Source organism: Cibotium barometz, chromosome 30 (genome assembly GCF_041138505.1).
Source record: "Cibotium barometz isolate CiBa-2024 chromosome 30, ASM4113850v1, whole genome shotgun sequence".
In the NCBI taxonomy this organism is placed as follows: Eukaryota; Viridiplantae; Streptophyta; class Polypodiopsida; order Cyatheales; family Cibotiaceae; genus Cibotium; species Cibotium barometz.
In genome coordinates this window covers 43,010,265-43,028,641 of record NC_141075.1, presented here as the reverse complement: position 1 = coordinate 43,028,641, position 18,377 = coordinate 43,010,265, and the positions used below count along the sequence as shown (strand labels likewise).

At 45.5% G+C, this 18,377-nt stretch overlaps 1 protein-coding gene across 4 annotated transcripts in view; it reads right to left on the bottom strand.

Moving 5' to 3' along the window:
* The window catches only part of LOC147621522 (exosome complex component RRP41 homolog), a 54,651-nt gene extending 36,534 nt beyond the window's left edge, over positions 1-18,117 (bottom strand). For 2 of the 4 annotated variants that reach the window (XM_086824284.1, XM_086824282.1), the window contains exons 1-3: positions 16,449-18,113; positions 16,246-16,331; positions 10,820-10,909 (exon numbers count right to left, since the gene is read on the bottom strand). In XM_086824284.1, coding sequence (XP_086680410.1) covers positions 10,820-10,909; positions 16,246-16,331; positions 16,449-16,506 — 234 coding nt within the window. In that variant the 5' untranslated portion in view covers positions 16,507-18,113. Of the gene's footprint in view, positions 1-10,284; positions 10,665-10,819; positions 10,910-16,245; positions 16,332-16,448 lie in introns of those variants that run through there. The other 2 variants (XM_086824283.1, XM_086824285.1) reach the window with 2 other exon arrangements.
* Between the last annotated feature and the right edge of the window lie 260 nt (positions 18,118-18,377).

Genomic DNA, 18,377 nt, shown 5'->3' with positions numbered 1-18,377 from the left:
ATGCCTTGTCTTCTGACAGGTTTTGTGGCGTGTGAACAGGTGGGAAATCCTTATTTAAATAAGAGTTTTAAGTTATAAGCCTTATAACTTACAGGTTTCATACTTCATTAAAAGTAGGTGGACACTTTATAAGTGTGGGCACCCTCTTTTGGCCTGGGCACCCTTTTATAGCATGTGGGGTGGGGGTTGGCCACCTACCACACCTACCACACCCAATCTTTTGCATGGGAGGAAGGCGCCTCACTTCCAGCCCTCTCCCTTGCATTTTTGGAGGAAGAAAACACAATTGTTGGCTGGGATTTAGAGAAAACAGGCTGGAGCACTCATTATTCTCATGAAACTGGTCGTACAGCAGGTACAGCAGGTACAACAGCAGGTACAGCAGGTACAGTACCTTCATTAATTGCTGATTCTGGTCGTACAGCAGGTACAGCAGGTACACCAGCAGGTACAGTAGGTACAGCAGGTACAGTACCTTCATTAATTGCTGATTCTGGTCGTACAGCAGGTACACCAGCAGGTACAGCAGGTACAGCAGGTACAGCAGGTTCATTAATTGCTGATTCTGGTCGTATAGCAGGTACAGCAGGTACACCAGCAAGTACAGCAGGTACAGCAGGTACAGTACCTTCATTATTTGCTGATTCTGGTCGTACAGCAGGTACAGCAGGTACAGCATGTATAGCAGGTCAAACCAGTGGGGTTATCCGCGTGGATTTAGGACATACGCATTTCCTACAAGTGGCCCAGGTTGTTTCACTCTTCCTACTGGCTGTACGGTGGCTCCAGAAGATTTTCATCGCGAAGAATGAGGAATTTTCCTGCTCTCCTATGTCTGGACTCCTCTTCCATTCACCGAGTCAACTCCGTGAGGGTGCCCCATCGCTAGGACTGGCACGGCGTGATCCGTAGTGCCAGGGACAGGTGGATTGCACGCGAAGTGTGACTCTGGAAGGTGCTATGGACGGGGCAGCCCTTGGTGACTGCAGACTCGGCATCAACAAACATGTTTGGGTTTGATACTTTGTTTTCATTGTGCATTGCTTATTGGAAATCTGGCCTTGGGCCCGTGTACTTGTAACAAATTCTCCCTAGTAATAATATCATTTCCTTGGGGGGGGGCCGGCCGTTCCGGCCTCAGTGTGGTGTCATCTATCTATGCTTAGAGTTGTTAATTACTTTTTGCTATTTTGTCTTGTGCTATTGTCTTTTAAGAGTGTATATTAAAGTGCTAACTGGAGAAGTGAGTCCAGGAAGGGGTGACCCCTGCTTGGGTCTCGTTTCAGTGGTATCAGAGCACGGATCTTCCTTTTTCTACATTGGGAGACGATCCAAAGGCTTCCTGACCACTCTCCATTAGTGACTTTACTCTTATTATGGCTAGCCAAGCAAGTAGCAAGGAATTGCCAAATTCAAAGGGGCACTCCAGTGGAACACAAGCAAGTGGACGGATGCCTTATGCCCGTGATCATGTATGGTTGGGACAGCCGTCCCGTGGCAAGGAGAAAATGCAGGAGCAAGAGCAAGAGCCAAGTGCCATGAATGCAGAAATTCAGCGTATGCGAGAGCTTCTCCATGCCAGGGAGATGGAATTGGCCAGCCTACGTGAGGACCCACACATTCAACAAGTGCTAGATGCAAAGAAAAAGGAGGCAACCGTCTTTTAAGACTTTGAAGCTTTGGCTCGTGGATCAGGGCTGAAACCTCGTGAGCTAGCTCTTTCATTCTTAGTGGATAAGGGTGATGTATTGCAGGGCCAGGATGGGGAGCTTGTTATAAAGAGATCTCCATTGGTGGACATGCCTGGGATACCCTCTCCAAAGCTGAAATCTGCTGTCCACAAAGAGGAGCCTTCCATTACATCCCGACGTGATTCTACCTTATATGGGAGGCATAGCCATGCCTATGAAGGTAACATTACTTCTAGAGATGATCGTTACAAGCCTCATTCTTCATCATTGCAGGTTTCTCATGGGCTTAGAGAGCACCGACATCCCCGTACTACTACTTTACCTGTTGAACTCTCCCATGAAGATCCATTTCTTCATGCTCCCATCTCCACATCCTTTCCGGATCATGCTTATGCTGTAAGAGAAAGTGGTGGGGCTACACACATGTATGCAGGTACAGCACATGGTTCACGTCCACGTATGCCACCTAAGTATGCAGGAGCATCTATGGATGCCAGGGCTGATCCACATGAACGTGGAATCAAGAGGACGCATGGGGATTATGAGCATCATGTTCATAAGCAAAAGGAATTCAAAGCCGGGGACAAATCCGTCAAGTTCGAGACATATCATGGTGAGTTTGATGCTTCCAAGGTTATGTCATTTGTTTCCCAATTTGACATTGCTTTTAGTGATGAGGATTTTTCAGAAAAGTCCAAGGTGAGGCATGCCAGCATGTTCTTGAAGGGCACGGCCGCTCATTGGTGGCTTGCAGAAAAGCTCTCAGGCACTCCCGTGGACACTTGGGCTGAATTCAAAACTAGATTCTATGCCCAATTCTTACCCCCTAATGCCAAGAAGAACATCCGCAAGAAGTGGGATTGGGTTAAGCAGAATGAAGGTGAGTCAGTTCATGCTTATGTATCCAAGTTTTGGAAAACACTCTTGGAAGTTTCCCCTATTATGCAGGTAAATGATGAGGAACGCAAGAGAAAGTTTGAATCGGGACTCCAACCGGTTTACCAATCGGGCTTGGAGTTGTACCCAAACCACACTCTACAACAGCTCATTTCAGCTGCTTTGGCCACCGAACAATTGGAGCAAAAGCTGAAGCAAAATTATAGAGATGGACATGCTCAAAAGGGGAAGGACAAGGCTGTCCCAAATCTGCATAAGGGTGGACAGCCACCTAAAAGGGACTCCAATGAAGTTAAGGGAGCTCCAAAAGCTGAAAGTACCTCAGAGAAGAAGCGTCCCAACAAAAGGCCTAACTATGGACTTACTCCGGAACAAAGGGTGCAATATATACGTGACGGTAAGTGCTTTTCTTGTGGTAGTAAAGATCACATGGTTCGGCAATGCCCAAAGAAAGCAGGCAAAGAGGATGCAAAGGAAACCAAGGTTAATGTGCATATGGTGCCCGATGTACAAGGGGGGACAGCCCATGATGCTTTGGATAGGATGGTATGCAAGGCATGGGGACAGCTCAAAGATCAACCCGCATTATTTATGTAGGTATTCAAGCATCATGGTATGCCTAAATCTATTGTGGGTGACCGTGATCCTCGAACTACCAGTCTCTTCTGGAGAGCACTTTTTGACAATATGGGCACAAAGCTGAATTTTTCATCCGCTTTTCATCCTCAAACCGATGGTCAAAGTGAAGCAGCAAATTCAGCCGTATTGGACCTTCTCAAATGCTATGTAGCTGATCAAAAGACTTTGTGGGAAAAGTATTTGCCACTTGTGGAGTTTGCATACTATAACACGGTGCATGCTTCTACTGGGAAGGCTCCCTTTGAGATAGTTTATGGCAAAGTGGTATTGCCTCCCATCCTACGTACTAAGGATGAGATTTTTGCTGCTGATGACTTTGTCAGGGACTTGGATGTTGCCTTTGCACAGGTACGGACAGCCATAGCCCGTTCTCAAGAGAAGCATAAGAAGGCTGCAGACAAGCATAGAAAGCATTTGGATGTCAAGGTAAATGATTGGGTATTGCTGAAATTCGAAAAAGCTAGACTCCGTAAGAGATCTGGTAAGGAGAGGATGTTTCCCAAGCTCTCATCCAGGTATTATGGGCCTTTCAAGGTCATTGAGCAGATCAATGAAGTTGCTTTTCGTTTAGCATTGCCATCCCATTGGAAGATACATAATGCTTTCCATGTTAGCCTCTTACGAAAGTATGTGGGTCCGGAACCAAGTCTTCCTATCATTGAGGATCCACCAGAAGTGGATGAGTTGGAAGAGATTTTGCAACCAGAGCAGATTGTGTTTCATAAAGAGCGTAAGCTATCTGCAGGCAAGCTTGTAAGACGCTATTTGGTGAAGTTCAAGAACTATCTCCCCATTGATGCTAAGTGGGTTGATGAGGACTACTTCAAAGATTATCCGCAGCTTCTCCTTGACTATTTGGAAGCTTTTCAGTTGCGGACAACTGTTTAGAAGACGGGGAGATGTCACCATTGAGCTATCTAATGGTCCTCTTATCTTCTTGTGTGAGCTTTGGGCTCTGGATGAGCATACTCCGTAGTGGTGCTCCATCGCTAGGACTGGCACGGCGTGATTCGTAGTGCCAGGGACGGGTGGATTGCACACGGTGTATGTTTCTCGATTACCACCGCTAGGACTGGCACGGCGTGATTCGTAGTGCCAGGGACGGGTGGATTGTACACTGTGTGTGTACCTGGAATTGACTTTTCGGTGGGCCTGTTTGTGCCCGGAAATGTCAAGTATTGTGCAAGTACATGAACGGAGATTATCCTTTAACAATGTTGCATTGTGCACTCATGTTTGCCTGCCTTTGAAATGTTTTCGCGTGAACTGGTTTCGTTTGCATGCCTGACATGTGTGTCTAGCTCAGGGGTCGGGGACGCCCTCCCGTGAGCCGTGGAATGCCTTGTCTTCTGACAGGTTTTGTGGCGTGTGAACAGGTGGGAAATCCTTATTTAAATAAGAGTTTTAAGTTATAAGCCTTATAACTTACAGGTTTCATACTTCATTAAAAGTAGGTGGACACTTTATAAGTGTGGGCACCCTCTTTTGGCCTGGGCACCCTTTTATAGCATGTGGGGTGGGGGTTGGCCACCTACCCCACCTACCACACCCAATCTTTTGCATGGGAGGAAGGCGCCTCACTTCCAGCCCTCTCCCTTGCATTTTTGGAGGAAGAAAACACAATTGTTGGCTGGGATTTAGAGAAAACAGGCTGGAGCACTCATTATTCTCATGAAACTGGTCGTACAGCAGGTACAGCAGGTACAGCAGGTACAGTACCTTCATTAATTGCTGATTCTGGTCGTACAGCAGGTACAGCAGGTACACCAGCAGGTACAGCAGGTACAGTACCTTCATTAATTGCTGATTCTGGTCGTACAGCAGGTACACCAGCAGGTACACCAGCAGGTACAGCAGGTTCATTAATTGCTGATTCTGGTCGTACAGCAGGTACAGCAGGTACACCAGCAGGTACACCAGGTACACCAGGTACAGTACCTTCATTATTTGCTGATTCTGGTCGTACAGCAGGTACAGCAGGTATAGCAGGTCAAACCAGTGGGGTTATCCGCGTGGATTTAGGACATACGCATTTCCTACAAGTGGCCCAGGTTGTTTCACTCTTCCTACTGGCTGTACGGTGGCTCCAGAAGATTTTCATCGCGAAGAATGAGGAATTTTCCTGCTCTCCTATGTCTGGACTCCTCTTCCATTCACCGAGTCAACTCCGTGAGGGTGCCCCATCGCTAGGACTGGCACGGCGTGATCCGTAGTGCCAGGGACGGGTGGATTGCACGCGAAGTGTGACTCTGGAAGGTGCTGTGGACGGGGCAGCCCTTGGTGACTGCAGACTCGGCATCAACAAACATGTTTGGGTTTGATACTTTGTTTTCATTGTGCATTGCTTATTGGAAATCTGGCCTTGGGCCCGTGTACTTGTAACAAATTCTCCCTGTAATAATATCATTTCCTTGGGGGGGGGCCGGCCGTTCCGGCCTCAGTGTGGTGTCATCTATCTATGCTCAGAGTTGTTAATTACTTTTTGCTATTTTGTCTTGTGCTATTGTCTTTTAAGAGTGTATATTAAAGTGCTAACTGGAGAAGTGAGTCCAGGAAGGGGTGACCCCTGCTTGGGTCTCGTTTCAGAGTGGAGATAGGAGATCATGGTATTCACAGATGATACAGTGGCTCACTTAGCATGGTCTCAACATAGATCACCTGCCAACTTTCCAGTATGATATACATGCACCACACATCTAGCTCTCTCACAGTGAGAGGAACAGAGTCCTTCGGTAGGATTTATGGCAGCGATACACTCAGGAGACTTGGATTACACCCAATCAGCCTCTACCGCCGAAGATGCTATACTACAGAGATCAGTTTATGCGTATCTCAGCGGATGGATTCATTCAGCGACCCAGATATATGGATGTGTACATGCCTCACATTGCCCGAGTGGCGATTGGCCAACTCAGAGTGTCATCGCACCAACTTGAGATTGAGGCAGGTAGGGCAGCATGGATCCCCAGAGCAGAGAGGATATGCAGACTATGCCAAGAGGAGGTTGAGAGTGAGGAGCATTATGTATGCAGATGCAGAGCATATAGTGTCATTAGAGAGAGATACACCACAAGCTTCAGTGGACATCCCTCACTCCGCCAGATCATGGAGTCCGCAAACCAGCGCAAATTTGGCCAGTTCTTGCTAGAGACACATCGCCACAGAGAGACACTGCTACGAACTCATACCACAAGGAGCGGTGGGCGACAGCTCCAGCTCACTAATTTCTTCCAGAGATCTATCCCAGTGCCTACCCTGACACTGGCACGCTGCGGACCTCCGAGCCAGACGGAGACCGAGAGCATCAGGCTACCAGACTACATCAGAGGGAGATCACAGAGATACGAGCTTGACATCAGCACCATATCCAGGATCGGCTCGCTCACTTACACTCACACCCGGAGATCATGCTCCAAGGGATTTTTGCCTCGCCATCGCCTATGTATCACATATTACACCCCCATTATGGTACTCGTTGGAGCTAGACAGATCTGCATTGCATTCTTGTATACCCTACGCATATAGGTCGCATACTGAGACTCTAGCAGTAGTGCTCCATCCATCACACCCCCCCACTAGCTCAGTACTTTCATAGTTTATTTCATGTTCATTTTCTCCTTTTTTTCTGGACATCCAGAGGACATTGACAGTTGTACATTGATTTGTCTCATAGGTCGAGTTCGGCCTCTAGTAGATCTTTTTTCTCATTGCACACTTCTTCAATGGAAACAAACACCTCTATCTCTGCACCATGACTAGATTCTTCCTTGGTCTTTAGAGTGCCATTCTGGGTATCTACTTGCTTTTTCCTACATTCCTTGGCTATGTGCCCTTCCTACATTCCTTGGCTATGTGCCCTTCCTTGTTCTAGTAAAAGCATTTAACCTTTTTGTTCAGATTTGAAAAGTTAAGAATCCTTACCCTTCTTCTTTGTGTTAACAAAGAAAGCTTGGTTGCCACCATTGAGACTTTGTGTCCTCATCTTCTCATCTCCTCGTCCCAAAATAATGAGCTGAACTGCTCAAATGTGAGGGGAATATGTCTCACATCAAGATTCAAAAAACTGTCATACTTTGGCGGCAATACCCTTAGACCGCAAACGAGGGAGATCCAAGGAGAGAGCACTCATGCCAATCGCAGCCATCTTGCCACAGATATCTTTGATTCTAGTGAGAAAAACCTCCACCATTTCACTTTCATTCAGCTTCTCTTGTTGAAGCTGATTTTCGAGATTCTGAATCCTTGAGGGATTTGTGGTCTCATTCTGGCTCTACAACAAGGCCCATACTTCTGCAACTGTGGCAACATGTTGGACCATAGTGAGAACACTATCATCCACGCTAGTGACGATGGACAGAGAGCATCGGAATCCCTTCGTCTCCAAGCTTGGACAAGATCAGCAGCAAGTGGTATAGGGTTGCCATCTGCATCCCTTGTTGGTGCCGATGGGAAGAGCAAACAGAATCTGCCTCTACAGCATCTAAATCACTGAAAACACCCAGTCCAAGGAACCCAGCAGCCCTGCAACTAACCTCTGACTCTCTACTGATTCAGTTGGATCTGACTCCCACCAAAATGTCATCCTTGGTCAAATCTAACTCTCAACAACCCTGATCTTCAATCATAACACCTCATCTGACCTCCTCTAATCATCTGCCACCTCAGCTGACCTCCTCTGATCATCTGCTGACCTAATCTAAATCTTGACTAACTGACTGGTGACCCTTGATTGATTTCCGGTGACTTTATTTGACTTTCAAGCAGCTTCTTGTCCTCTAGAATCCTAGATCCTCCTCCAGATCCAGCAATCCTCAATTCTCTTGCTCAAGAACCGTACTGAACATGTCAATGCCTTTCTTCTGACTGTCAGCTAACTCCTGTTTGATCCAATTCTGACTGAGCTAACTCAACTGACTCAAACCTTTCCACTCATGTGTCCTCTGACACTTTCAAACCACCAAACATCCTAGATTCCACAATAATTCATCACTACAATCCCTTATCTCAGCTCAGTTGGCCTCTAGTTGACTCTATTAGATATCCTCCAGACCACAAAACTGTCTGACTAACTCTAACTGTCAGATCTGACTCGAATTGACTCCCTCTCAACTCAAAAAGACTAATTTTACCCTTTTATACCCTCAGCTATCTGATCCTGACACTCAGGTGACATCAACTGATGATTGCTGACTCACGGCTAACCCTATTTGACTTAGCCCTGACTGAACACTAACACAGACTTCCCTCACAATTGTCTTCTCAACAATCTCAATTAAAGAAACACAACCAAAACACCATAGCACAAAAATTCAACCGTTCACTCATAACATGTTCAGACCCAAACACTTTGTTTTCTACATATATGCAAAATCAAAAACAGTCTTAACAACCTTGAGACCCTGGGCTCAAACAAGAGAAAAAAACATAAAAACTAAGAGAACCTCCACAGCTTCAAACCTCCTTGTTGAATTCTGCAGCCACCTCTACAAGTGTTCTTCTTCAAACACAAATTGCAGTTGAGTAAAGTCCAGGGTAGCACCATGTTCTAACAAAGGTCCAGTCAGAGATCCTGGGCTTGCCTCTGCAACCCTCAACAGATCCTCTGACTCAAACCGACTCTCTCTACTCTGGTCCAGCCCTCACTCACACTGCTTACCCTCCTCAATGGGTGTATCTTTGTTCTTGTCCTTTCTTCCTCCCTGCTGGCATTCTACGCGCCCCTCTGCAAAAAACCCTTTTATCCAAAATACAAAAAGACACTACTTTTCCTTTTTAAAATGAAACTGCCACCCGTTGCCTGCTTTCCTTTTTCATCATCTAGATCTCTCCATGCGTACCTTCATGCACACTACCCTTCTTAGTAAGTACATGGTGTTTCTATTTATACATTTATCTTGGTTATACTGCTTTCATACTATGTCGACTACACTTTGTTTTAGACTAGTATATGTACATCTCATCTTTCTACAACCTGCCTTTTCCTCCTCTCAGCTTGTCTATGTCAAGACTTCATAGGGCTCAAAAAACCTCACACCGGGTGAACATCAACACCATGATGGTGTCCCAAAGCTCATAGGACAAAAGAATAGCATTAAGCTTGAATTTCCAGAGAGGATAATTGTTGTCGTTAAGCTTTCCATCAACACCGAATCATAGTTGTTTCTCGTACCGGTACACACCCATTCGTACCGTACAGTTCATACAGTACGGTACAGTACGAGTTTTTTTTTTCCCAGTCTTGAAAATAAATTTCCAAATGCTAAAATCTAGCAAGGTAGACTGGTAGTGTACACTTGATTGGTAGGATGAGAGAATCTTGCTACATCACTTGGAGATCCCTGGTATAGGTAGGCTAGACAGTCAGATCCTCAAGTTATGTACGAGGGAGAAGATTTGGACATGGCCATTTTGATCTAGAGAGGAGTCCCTAAACCTATCACCCTAGATGCACTGCTCGTATTTGTGCAAGGACAGTCTCTTAGTCATAAACACTACACTGGGAGACCTTTGGTATTGCATTACCCATGCAGGTTCTGTTTTGGAGACAATTGGGAGATCCAACTCGGAGAGACACATCTCCATGTTCTAGTTCCTCAAGCACTGTAGACTCCTCCCTCCCCCAACCTTCCCTCATATTCAAGCTTGAAGCTCCATAGTTTGTAAGTGTTAAAAAAAAAACCGTATTTTATATAGTTTGTAAGTGTTAAAAAAAAACCGTATTTTATATAGTTTGTAAGTGTTAAAAAAAAACCGTATTTTATCGTACGGTATCCAAAAATTTCATATCGTACCAAAAATTCCCATACAGTATCGTATCGTATGGTATCATATTTTCGTACCATGACAACTATGCACCGAATGGTGGTGGGCGGGGTATTACGAAAGATGTCATTTCTCTAAGGGACTGCTAGAGGGTAATTAGCAAAGAAGTTTTATAGCGAGCGATTTGATACCATGTCAGAGGATACAACATGCAGTGTATACAAGAAAACACTCACAAAAAGTAGAATCTTTCACAGCACAAAACTTTAAAACTCAAATTGCACAATATCAGAGATAGAGAAGAACTGTATAAGTGATATAATAGATGGCAAAGCCCCACACTTGTTTACTCCTGTGAAGGCAACTTCGATGGCTGATCTTGAACTACTAAGACGAAGGATGTATGCTAGTAGAAGCTAGGAAGTAAACTCACAATGATGCCTAATGAACTGTGTGGAGAAGGGCATGGCCATGTATCTTTGTAGGCATGTATATATGCGAGGCGGCAACGCCATGACCGCGTAGGTCCGGGGTCATAGTTGGTGCCACCATTCGCATTGTAGACTCGGCCTATAAAGATGTAGTAGAAAATTGCATTTGCATTTGCTAGATCCAAGGACCAATGTGGATAGTTTAGAAGATAACATGTGTGCTCTTCGGTTCATTAATCACTGCCTATTTTGTATCAATAAACATGGGTTGGATTTACCACAAAAGCTTAAGAAGTTTGTGTACACATGAGAAAACATTTATCTCTACAATGAAGAGTGCATGAGATATATTTGATGACCATAATAAACTCCAAGAAGATTAACCAAATTAAAACTTACTTCTCGCATGTAGTTGGCGACTGCTGTGCACCCTTTGGCCCCCAGCTCGAAAACCCTTTCAAACATTTCCATGGGCAATTTTGCATCCATCTGGGCAATTTGAATACAAGCTTGTCAAATGCCAATTTTACACTTCCAGGTTGAAGATAAGAAAAAAGAAAGTAACATTAACATCTTCAAGACCCAATGGGTCTATGCGAAACAAAAGTAGTACAATGAATTCATAAGAATATTGAATCATGGAAAACTAAAAAGAAAACAAGATATACATACGAGAAAATACATCATGAACTCATGTGGGAACAATGAGGATAACAGTGGATTCTCACTCTACGTGAGAAAGACTAACACGGGGATTGTGGTAGTGGTCATATATGTTGATGACCTAATTGTCATAGGTATCAAGGAGGATAATATACATGAGGTGAAGATGCTTCTTAAGAAGAAGTTCGATGTGAAAGATTTGGGTGAGATGTGATACTTCCTAGGAATAGAAGCGATTAGATCACGAGATGGGATTTGTCTATTGCAAAGGCAGTATGCTTTGGACATGGTGTTTAAGTATGGGATGACAAATTGTAAACCAATCTCAATACAATAGGAGCAAAACACGAAGTTGTCAACAGATGTTGGTGATCTTTTCGAGGACCCGAGTATGTACAAGCGCATAGTGTTGGAGAATGCACAGGCGGAAGCATAAACTAAACAAGAGAGAGAGTAGAGAGAGCTTGTGGACAAGATCACCTTTTATATTAGCAATAGGCTTTACAATGGCAATTAGCTAGCAAGACTGTGAAGAACTTGTGCAAGGGATTGGATGATAAAGTGACTAATGGGGAGGCCCTTATATAGTAATATCAGGAACTAGTCGACTGCTCCTAGAGCTAGCCGACTGCTCCACATCCAACTAAATGAGGAAAAAATAGATAAATGGCCAATAAATAGGCAAAGTCCCATAACACTGAGATGCACAATTCTAACACCCCCTCTGCAGCTCATAGTGTGCAAGAGTCTGAAGAAGATAAGCTGATGAAGATGCAACCATGGACCCTCCAATACTACAGATACCGGAATCACCTCGGAGAGAGCAACCGCCAACCTGTTTCCTCGAAACAAAAGGCCACCACGCGCAGCAAGGAACTTTGCTTGGCTACGAATTCCCACACAAATGTGTAGTGAACTCCAAGAATAGATGAGTCGTTGGACACACCGCGCCCACAATCCCCAACAGTGGACGGAAAACACATCACGTCCCAAAAGCCTCGAACAATGAATTCGGAACAGATCCAGTTCATAATCTCTGATATACCAAAGATAACCATGACATGCCAGATGTCTAATGCTCGGAACTTCGAATCACAATTTCCATGCACCAATAAGTGGAGCTGTAATCAGCCCCCTCTCCCGCCCACAAGCCTCCTCTGGCTTGGAGGGAAGCACATGGGGGAAACTGCATGTATACTACAGAAGTACACCATCTGGGTCCTCCTGAGCCAGAAGCACCCTGAGAGCCCTAGAAGTGGTACTAGAAGAATCTGTATCACTATTGTGTGTCGTGTCTACAGAAGTACACCATCTGGGTCCTCCTGAGCCAGAAGCACCCTGAGAGCCCTAGAAGCGGTACTAGAAGAATCTGTATCACTATCGTGTGTCGTGTCTTTGCCCTTTCTCTGAGATGAAGACTTGCCCTTGGTCTTGTCATTCTTCTTGGACAAAGAATCCTTGGACACATGTCCTCTCTTCCAGAAAGAGAAGCGGCGACTCCGACCTTTCTTCTGAACTATGGAAAGTGCCTAGTCAGAACTGTTGAGAGACATCATCAACTTACCCTGAGAAACGAGGATGGACTCTTCCTCCAAGAGTAGGGAGAAGATCATCAAAATCCAACTGAGTGGATGTGACCTAGCAACTCAAAGATCGAGAAATCGCATCATAGTCCGAGGGAAGCTTGGTGAGGATATAGTGCAGCCAGCTCAGCATAGGACAAAGCAGCACCCATTCCCAGTACTGGTCATGGATAACCTTGGCCTTCATGAGGAACGATTGCATGGAATTGCCTGCAGGGAATAACAAACCATAGAGTTGCCCTTGCAAGGTAACTGTCCTCATCGACGAATCTCAAGCAAAGAGATCCTCCAATTTAGACCATACCTGATGAGCACTTGTGAGAGTTAGCACGACCGGTGAGACCTCCTCTGTGATGGTCCGTACAAGCACTGAATGTGCCTTCAAATCCTAATTCTCCCAATCTTGTAATTCTGCAAGGAATTCATCCTCTTGATCCCAAGTCCACCTCACGTTCAGGCTTCTTCTCACTACCCTGAACAATATCCCACAAACCCTTGTGGATGAACCAGATCCGCATTTGCAGCTTCCAATGGGCATACAACTTGTCATCCTTGTTCGTACAGGGGGAGCCATATCCACAACAACAAAGAACAGAAATTTCAGCTCTCCAAAACTCCTCTCAAGTGCTTTCCAACGAAGCAAGGCTCCACAACAAATCAGCCCCCTCTCAAACCTAAGAGAAACAGAGGCTGGACAGCAGCAAAACAATCCAAGAACCACCGGGAACCTCCTACCGGAAGGGCAGGGACTCGTGGAGGAAGAAGAAAAAATAGTGCCACTTGTCTGGCAACACCATATGCAAGAGAACTCACCAACAACTGATGCCTGAGCAGAAAACGCAGCCACAACTCCTCAACCTACTTCTAAAGAACAAAATGCAGACTGTAGGGCTGGCCAACAGCAGCAAGATGGCTGGCTAGATCAGAAAACGCAGCATCTCTTATCACTAATCAGCAGCCGGGAGAAGCTATGGAAGAAAACGCAACGCACAAATGTTGAAAAAACGACGAGCAGATTGCAGAAATATGGAGCAGCATGAACCTAAGCGAGTGATACCATGTTAAAGAATGCACAGGCGGAAGCATAAACTAAACAAGAGAGAGCTTGTGGACAAGATCACCTTTTATATTAGCAATAGGCTTTACAATGGCAATTAGCCACAGCAAGACTGTGAAGAACTTATGCAAGGGATTGGATGATAAAGTGAATAATGGGGAGGCCCTCATATAGTGATATGAGGAACTTGCTGACTGCTCCTAGAGCTGGCCGACTGCTCCACGACCAACTAAATCAAGGAAAAAATAGATAAATGGCCAATAAATAGGCATAGTCCCATACCACTGAGATGCACAATTCTAACACATAGTACATACATGGCTTGGCTCTCTTGCAAAAGAGAGACTCTGTGTATGTGGATCTCCATCAAGTAGAGCACTAGTCAACATTGATTTAGAAAATCTAGAAAATCAAGTGGGCCAAATCGATCTCGAAAAAGAGAGTGGAATTTCCCTTTGATCTCATAATATGATGGGCATCTACAAATGTAGTGCTCCTCTTTCTCTACCTCCATAAAATTGATCCAGCAGCTCCAATTATCCCTGGCAATGCCTTCTGCTCGCCCCATCTCCACTCTAAGGCGATGAGACAAGAGTCCAATCTTCCCAATTGTCTTCCGCATATAGGATGTGACATGTGTTGGTCCAGGCCTCTAGACAAATCCACTTGGTGTGACCTACAAGAAATGATCTCAGTAAAACTACATCTTTGGGGAGTAACTATATAGTATGAGTATGCAAGCCAAGGAGGTTAGAGCGGATAATCTAGTTAACATCCTAATGGGTAAGGTGAAGGGATGGCGCATCCAGGCTAAGTAGAAGGCAGCATGTGATCAATTGAAGCCCCGGGATGAAGAATCATAGAGTAACTTGCATACCATGCTCTATTATGTCCCTATTCTACCAGTTGTCGATATGACTCTAGCGCTATCCTCAGGAGCCTATGTATGTCCAAGTTGTGCAGGTGATGTATGTATGTCAATGTCTGAAAAAGTACATCCATGATCAATGGTGCTGCTCGGGACTTTGCAAGATGATGAAACGAGGCATTGATGGTTTGCTCTGGATCATGCCCCAAAAAGAGGCCCCATACATCACTGTGGGGACAGTATGGCATCGCATAACCATGCCTTTGTACTAGGCTCCTGAAAGTCTCTCTCAAAGCATTCTCTTTCAAGAAAGGATAAAGCTGCATATTTTAGCTTGGACTGCTGGGCGCATGGTAAAAAGCGGGCCAAAAGCATAAAATGTCACTATATCCATGGCATCTCCTACATATGTGAAGTGATGTGTGGATGCCACTGCATGTGAGGTGTTCAAGATCATGCATCACCTCGGTCTTGCCAAGGTGCACTCTGAGGACTTGTTGGTCACAAAATATATGTAGTGCCTCATCGGCATATAAGAGAATAGGGACTGTGTGTGTGTGTGTGAGTGTGTGTGTGTGTGTGTGTGTGTGTGTGTGAGAGAGAGAGAGAGAGAGAGAGAGAATATGAAAGATTAGTCTCTTTTTTTATGTTCTCCTTTTTTTGGAGTTTTGCAAGAAAGATGGAAAGAAAATCTTTTTTTTGTGAGAGAGAAAGAGAGAAAGAACGAAAGTTGTATTAACGTCTTCAAAAGGCCAAAATGACCTATGAGATCAAAATGTTACATCATGTCCATGGAATACATCATCATTGTACTGAGAGTAAAACTAAACGAAAATATCCATTTAAAGAAAACAAAAAGAACCTCAAGCTCTCGCATCAGCCAAGAATATCTTGCATAGGGCGCTACAACGTGGTACCCAATGTAGTCACGCTGAGCCGGCGGGAGAAAGTTCTATGGTGATGGGAAATGATGGCTCTGATCCTCCTGAGGTGACGTGAGCGTGAATGGCAACCACTATGTCAGGAGTAAACTAAAACTGAAAATTGAAAGCTAAGATCTGAGACTCTGAGATTATACAAGATGACAAATCTAGATCCTACCATGCCAGGTAACTGAAAAAAACAGTCAATCAACCCTGTATGCCGGGCAAGGACCCATCCAGGATGTCCATCATGGGTGATACAAGAAGGCTAGAGATGTCGATAGTCTTCTGTGAGGATGAGGCTGCTCGATGGCAGGCCAGGATATCCTTCTGGGGGTGGTTGAGGTCTAACAGGACGAGAGCGTCTAGTTCTCTGGAGTGTTCGTGACCGATATGATGTGACTTTCGTGGGCCTACTGTGCGAAAGGGGCACTGTGGTAGAGGCTCCTATATCCACTTTGATAGCCTCCCTATCCACCCCTCTAAGCTGGAAAAAACTGGTGAGGGTAAGCTGAGAAGGGGGCTGTTGGGGGAGAGGATCTCTGAGTAGAGACTCTGTGTCTCAGCTGAGCTCCAGTAGGAAAGCTCCAAGGCACCTCTGATCTGGGTACTCCATGATCCGGGATAAGGGTCTAAATCCCTCTCTGAATAGAGAAGAGAGACAAGAGGGATGGGGATGAAGAACTTGGGGAGAAACAGAGAGCACAAAGAATGAGGGAATCAGAGCTTACTTGCAAAAGAGTAACTTTGTCTATCTTCGGAAGTAAAGCAATAGTGACATCTGGACCACCACCACTATCCTCCAAGTAGTTTAAATCTGTAATTTTGCAGAAAATATGATTAATTTTTGTCCTGGAAACATCCAGAACCATCTTCATGCTTAAGGTATTGAGTGAAAAACAACTTCCATGAGCAGGACACTGTCTAGATTTACCCAGCAATGGAGTGTTATTCAGATATCCTGATGCACAAGATGCTACGATGTCCCGCATCGGAACCCCAGCATCTGCCAACGCCAGGGATGCCGCATTAATGCAAGCAGCACGAGTTCCTGCAGTTCATAGGCATACAGGGATCCCTCAGCTCGAGTTTGAAATGTCATGTGTTAAATCAGGCATCCCAGTTCCCGTGAAATCAAAACAAAAGGCAATTAAACCAGCATCCACCAATGCTGTAATTCTAGGAACCTGAGAACAGAAACTAAACTGGAGAACTGATCAATGCAATAGCCTCACTCATCATCAGAGGGAATGAGACTAGATTGGCTATAGTGTTTAGGAGTCCAACAAGTTGCTTTAGGGTTTACAATGGCTGAACTTTTTCCTTCTGAAGGGTCTGTGCAGGGCCTCAAGATGGAGTACAGAATGGCCATAGCTGGGCGCCCCCCAACTGAATGGCCAGACCGTTAGCCATTCCATCATGGAAAGAGGGAATGCTACATCAGCTCATGGAAACTCAATAGGAGCCATCATTGCAAAAGAGAATGTCATGTCAACTGCTGGAAATTCAATAAAAGGTGAGCCACTGTTTGGAAAAAACACCACCGACGTCCATGATGGCGAGACTCCTTTAAAGCCTGTAAGCTTGCACTGGGCGCATCGAATCAGAAATCTTTGGAACTGCTAATAGAAAAAAGAGCTAGGTAATACAACATCAAACCGAGCAGGAGGGGCCCAGGAGAGGATGGCTTGCCGGTTCCCCTCTTCATGCGTTACTGGGATCTCATGAAAGGTGGCTTTCGGGCCGCTATCAATGAGGTCATGAGGACCGCCTACCCTCCCCAGCGCCTAGCAAAGGGTCTCGTTTGCCTCATCCCAAAGGCGGTTGGTGATCACTTGGAGATCTGTTAGTGGAGGCCGATCACCCTCCTATAAGATCCACGCCAAGGTCATCAATCTTTGCCTGCAGCCCTATCTTGCCAACTTGATCCATGAGCATCTTGGATAACATCTTGACTTTCTGGGAGGTGAAAGACAACGGGCAACAACACCCAGGCCCCAAAGGCAAGGATCTTGCTATGCTTCTTCTGGACTTTGAGAAGGCCTACGACACAGTGGATTGGGCCTTCTTGGAGGGAACCATGCTCCATCTTGGCTTCTTTGCTTCTTGGGTATGACAAGTTTCTGCTCCCTATTCCGGTGCTTACATCCAAGTCCTTCCTCAGGGGGCGCCAGGGGATCGTCTTGCCAAATCCTGCTCCGTTCGCTAGGGATGCCCACTGGCACCTTTCCTCTTCCTCTTTGTAGCAGAGGTGATGAGCTCCTACCTTCAGGCCCGCTGCATTGAATTGCAGGGGCTCCATCTCCCTATCTGCCCTCTAGAGGAACTACTAGAGTCAGAGTATCTGGCAGGCTCGAAGGGTAACCTCCAACGTTTAGCTGCGGCAACTAGTCATGTGGCTTTCTGGGTTGGCAGCTCACATAGCCCAGCTTGGCAACAGTCAAATACTATTTGCTGAATTCCACCATGCACATCAGTGAACGTCAGGTGGACCTTGACATTTCAGAAAGCAGCAAATAGCCCCTCTCCTACCGAGCATCCGGAGGAAGCCCCTTTACTAGAGCAGCGGGCAGAGCTGGTGTCATCATTTGGACATTCTTCACACTTTGGACATTTGAGCCAGAGTTAAACCTATGGATCATAGTGTAGCTCCATAGTGTGGACATGACACCTAGATGGTTGGGGAGTGAGGGTTTGCTTGGAGCTTGGCAGCTTGCCTAAAGCTTTGGAATTCCACAATCGGATCGACACACAATCATGTTTGGTATCTGTTTCCATTGCATATGTCATTGAAACACTCGCATTCATTGCCCCTGAAGCTTGTATCTCAGAAATTCCTTGTTAATACATATATAACAAGGGG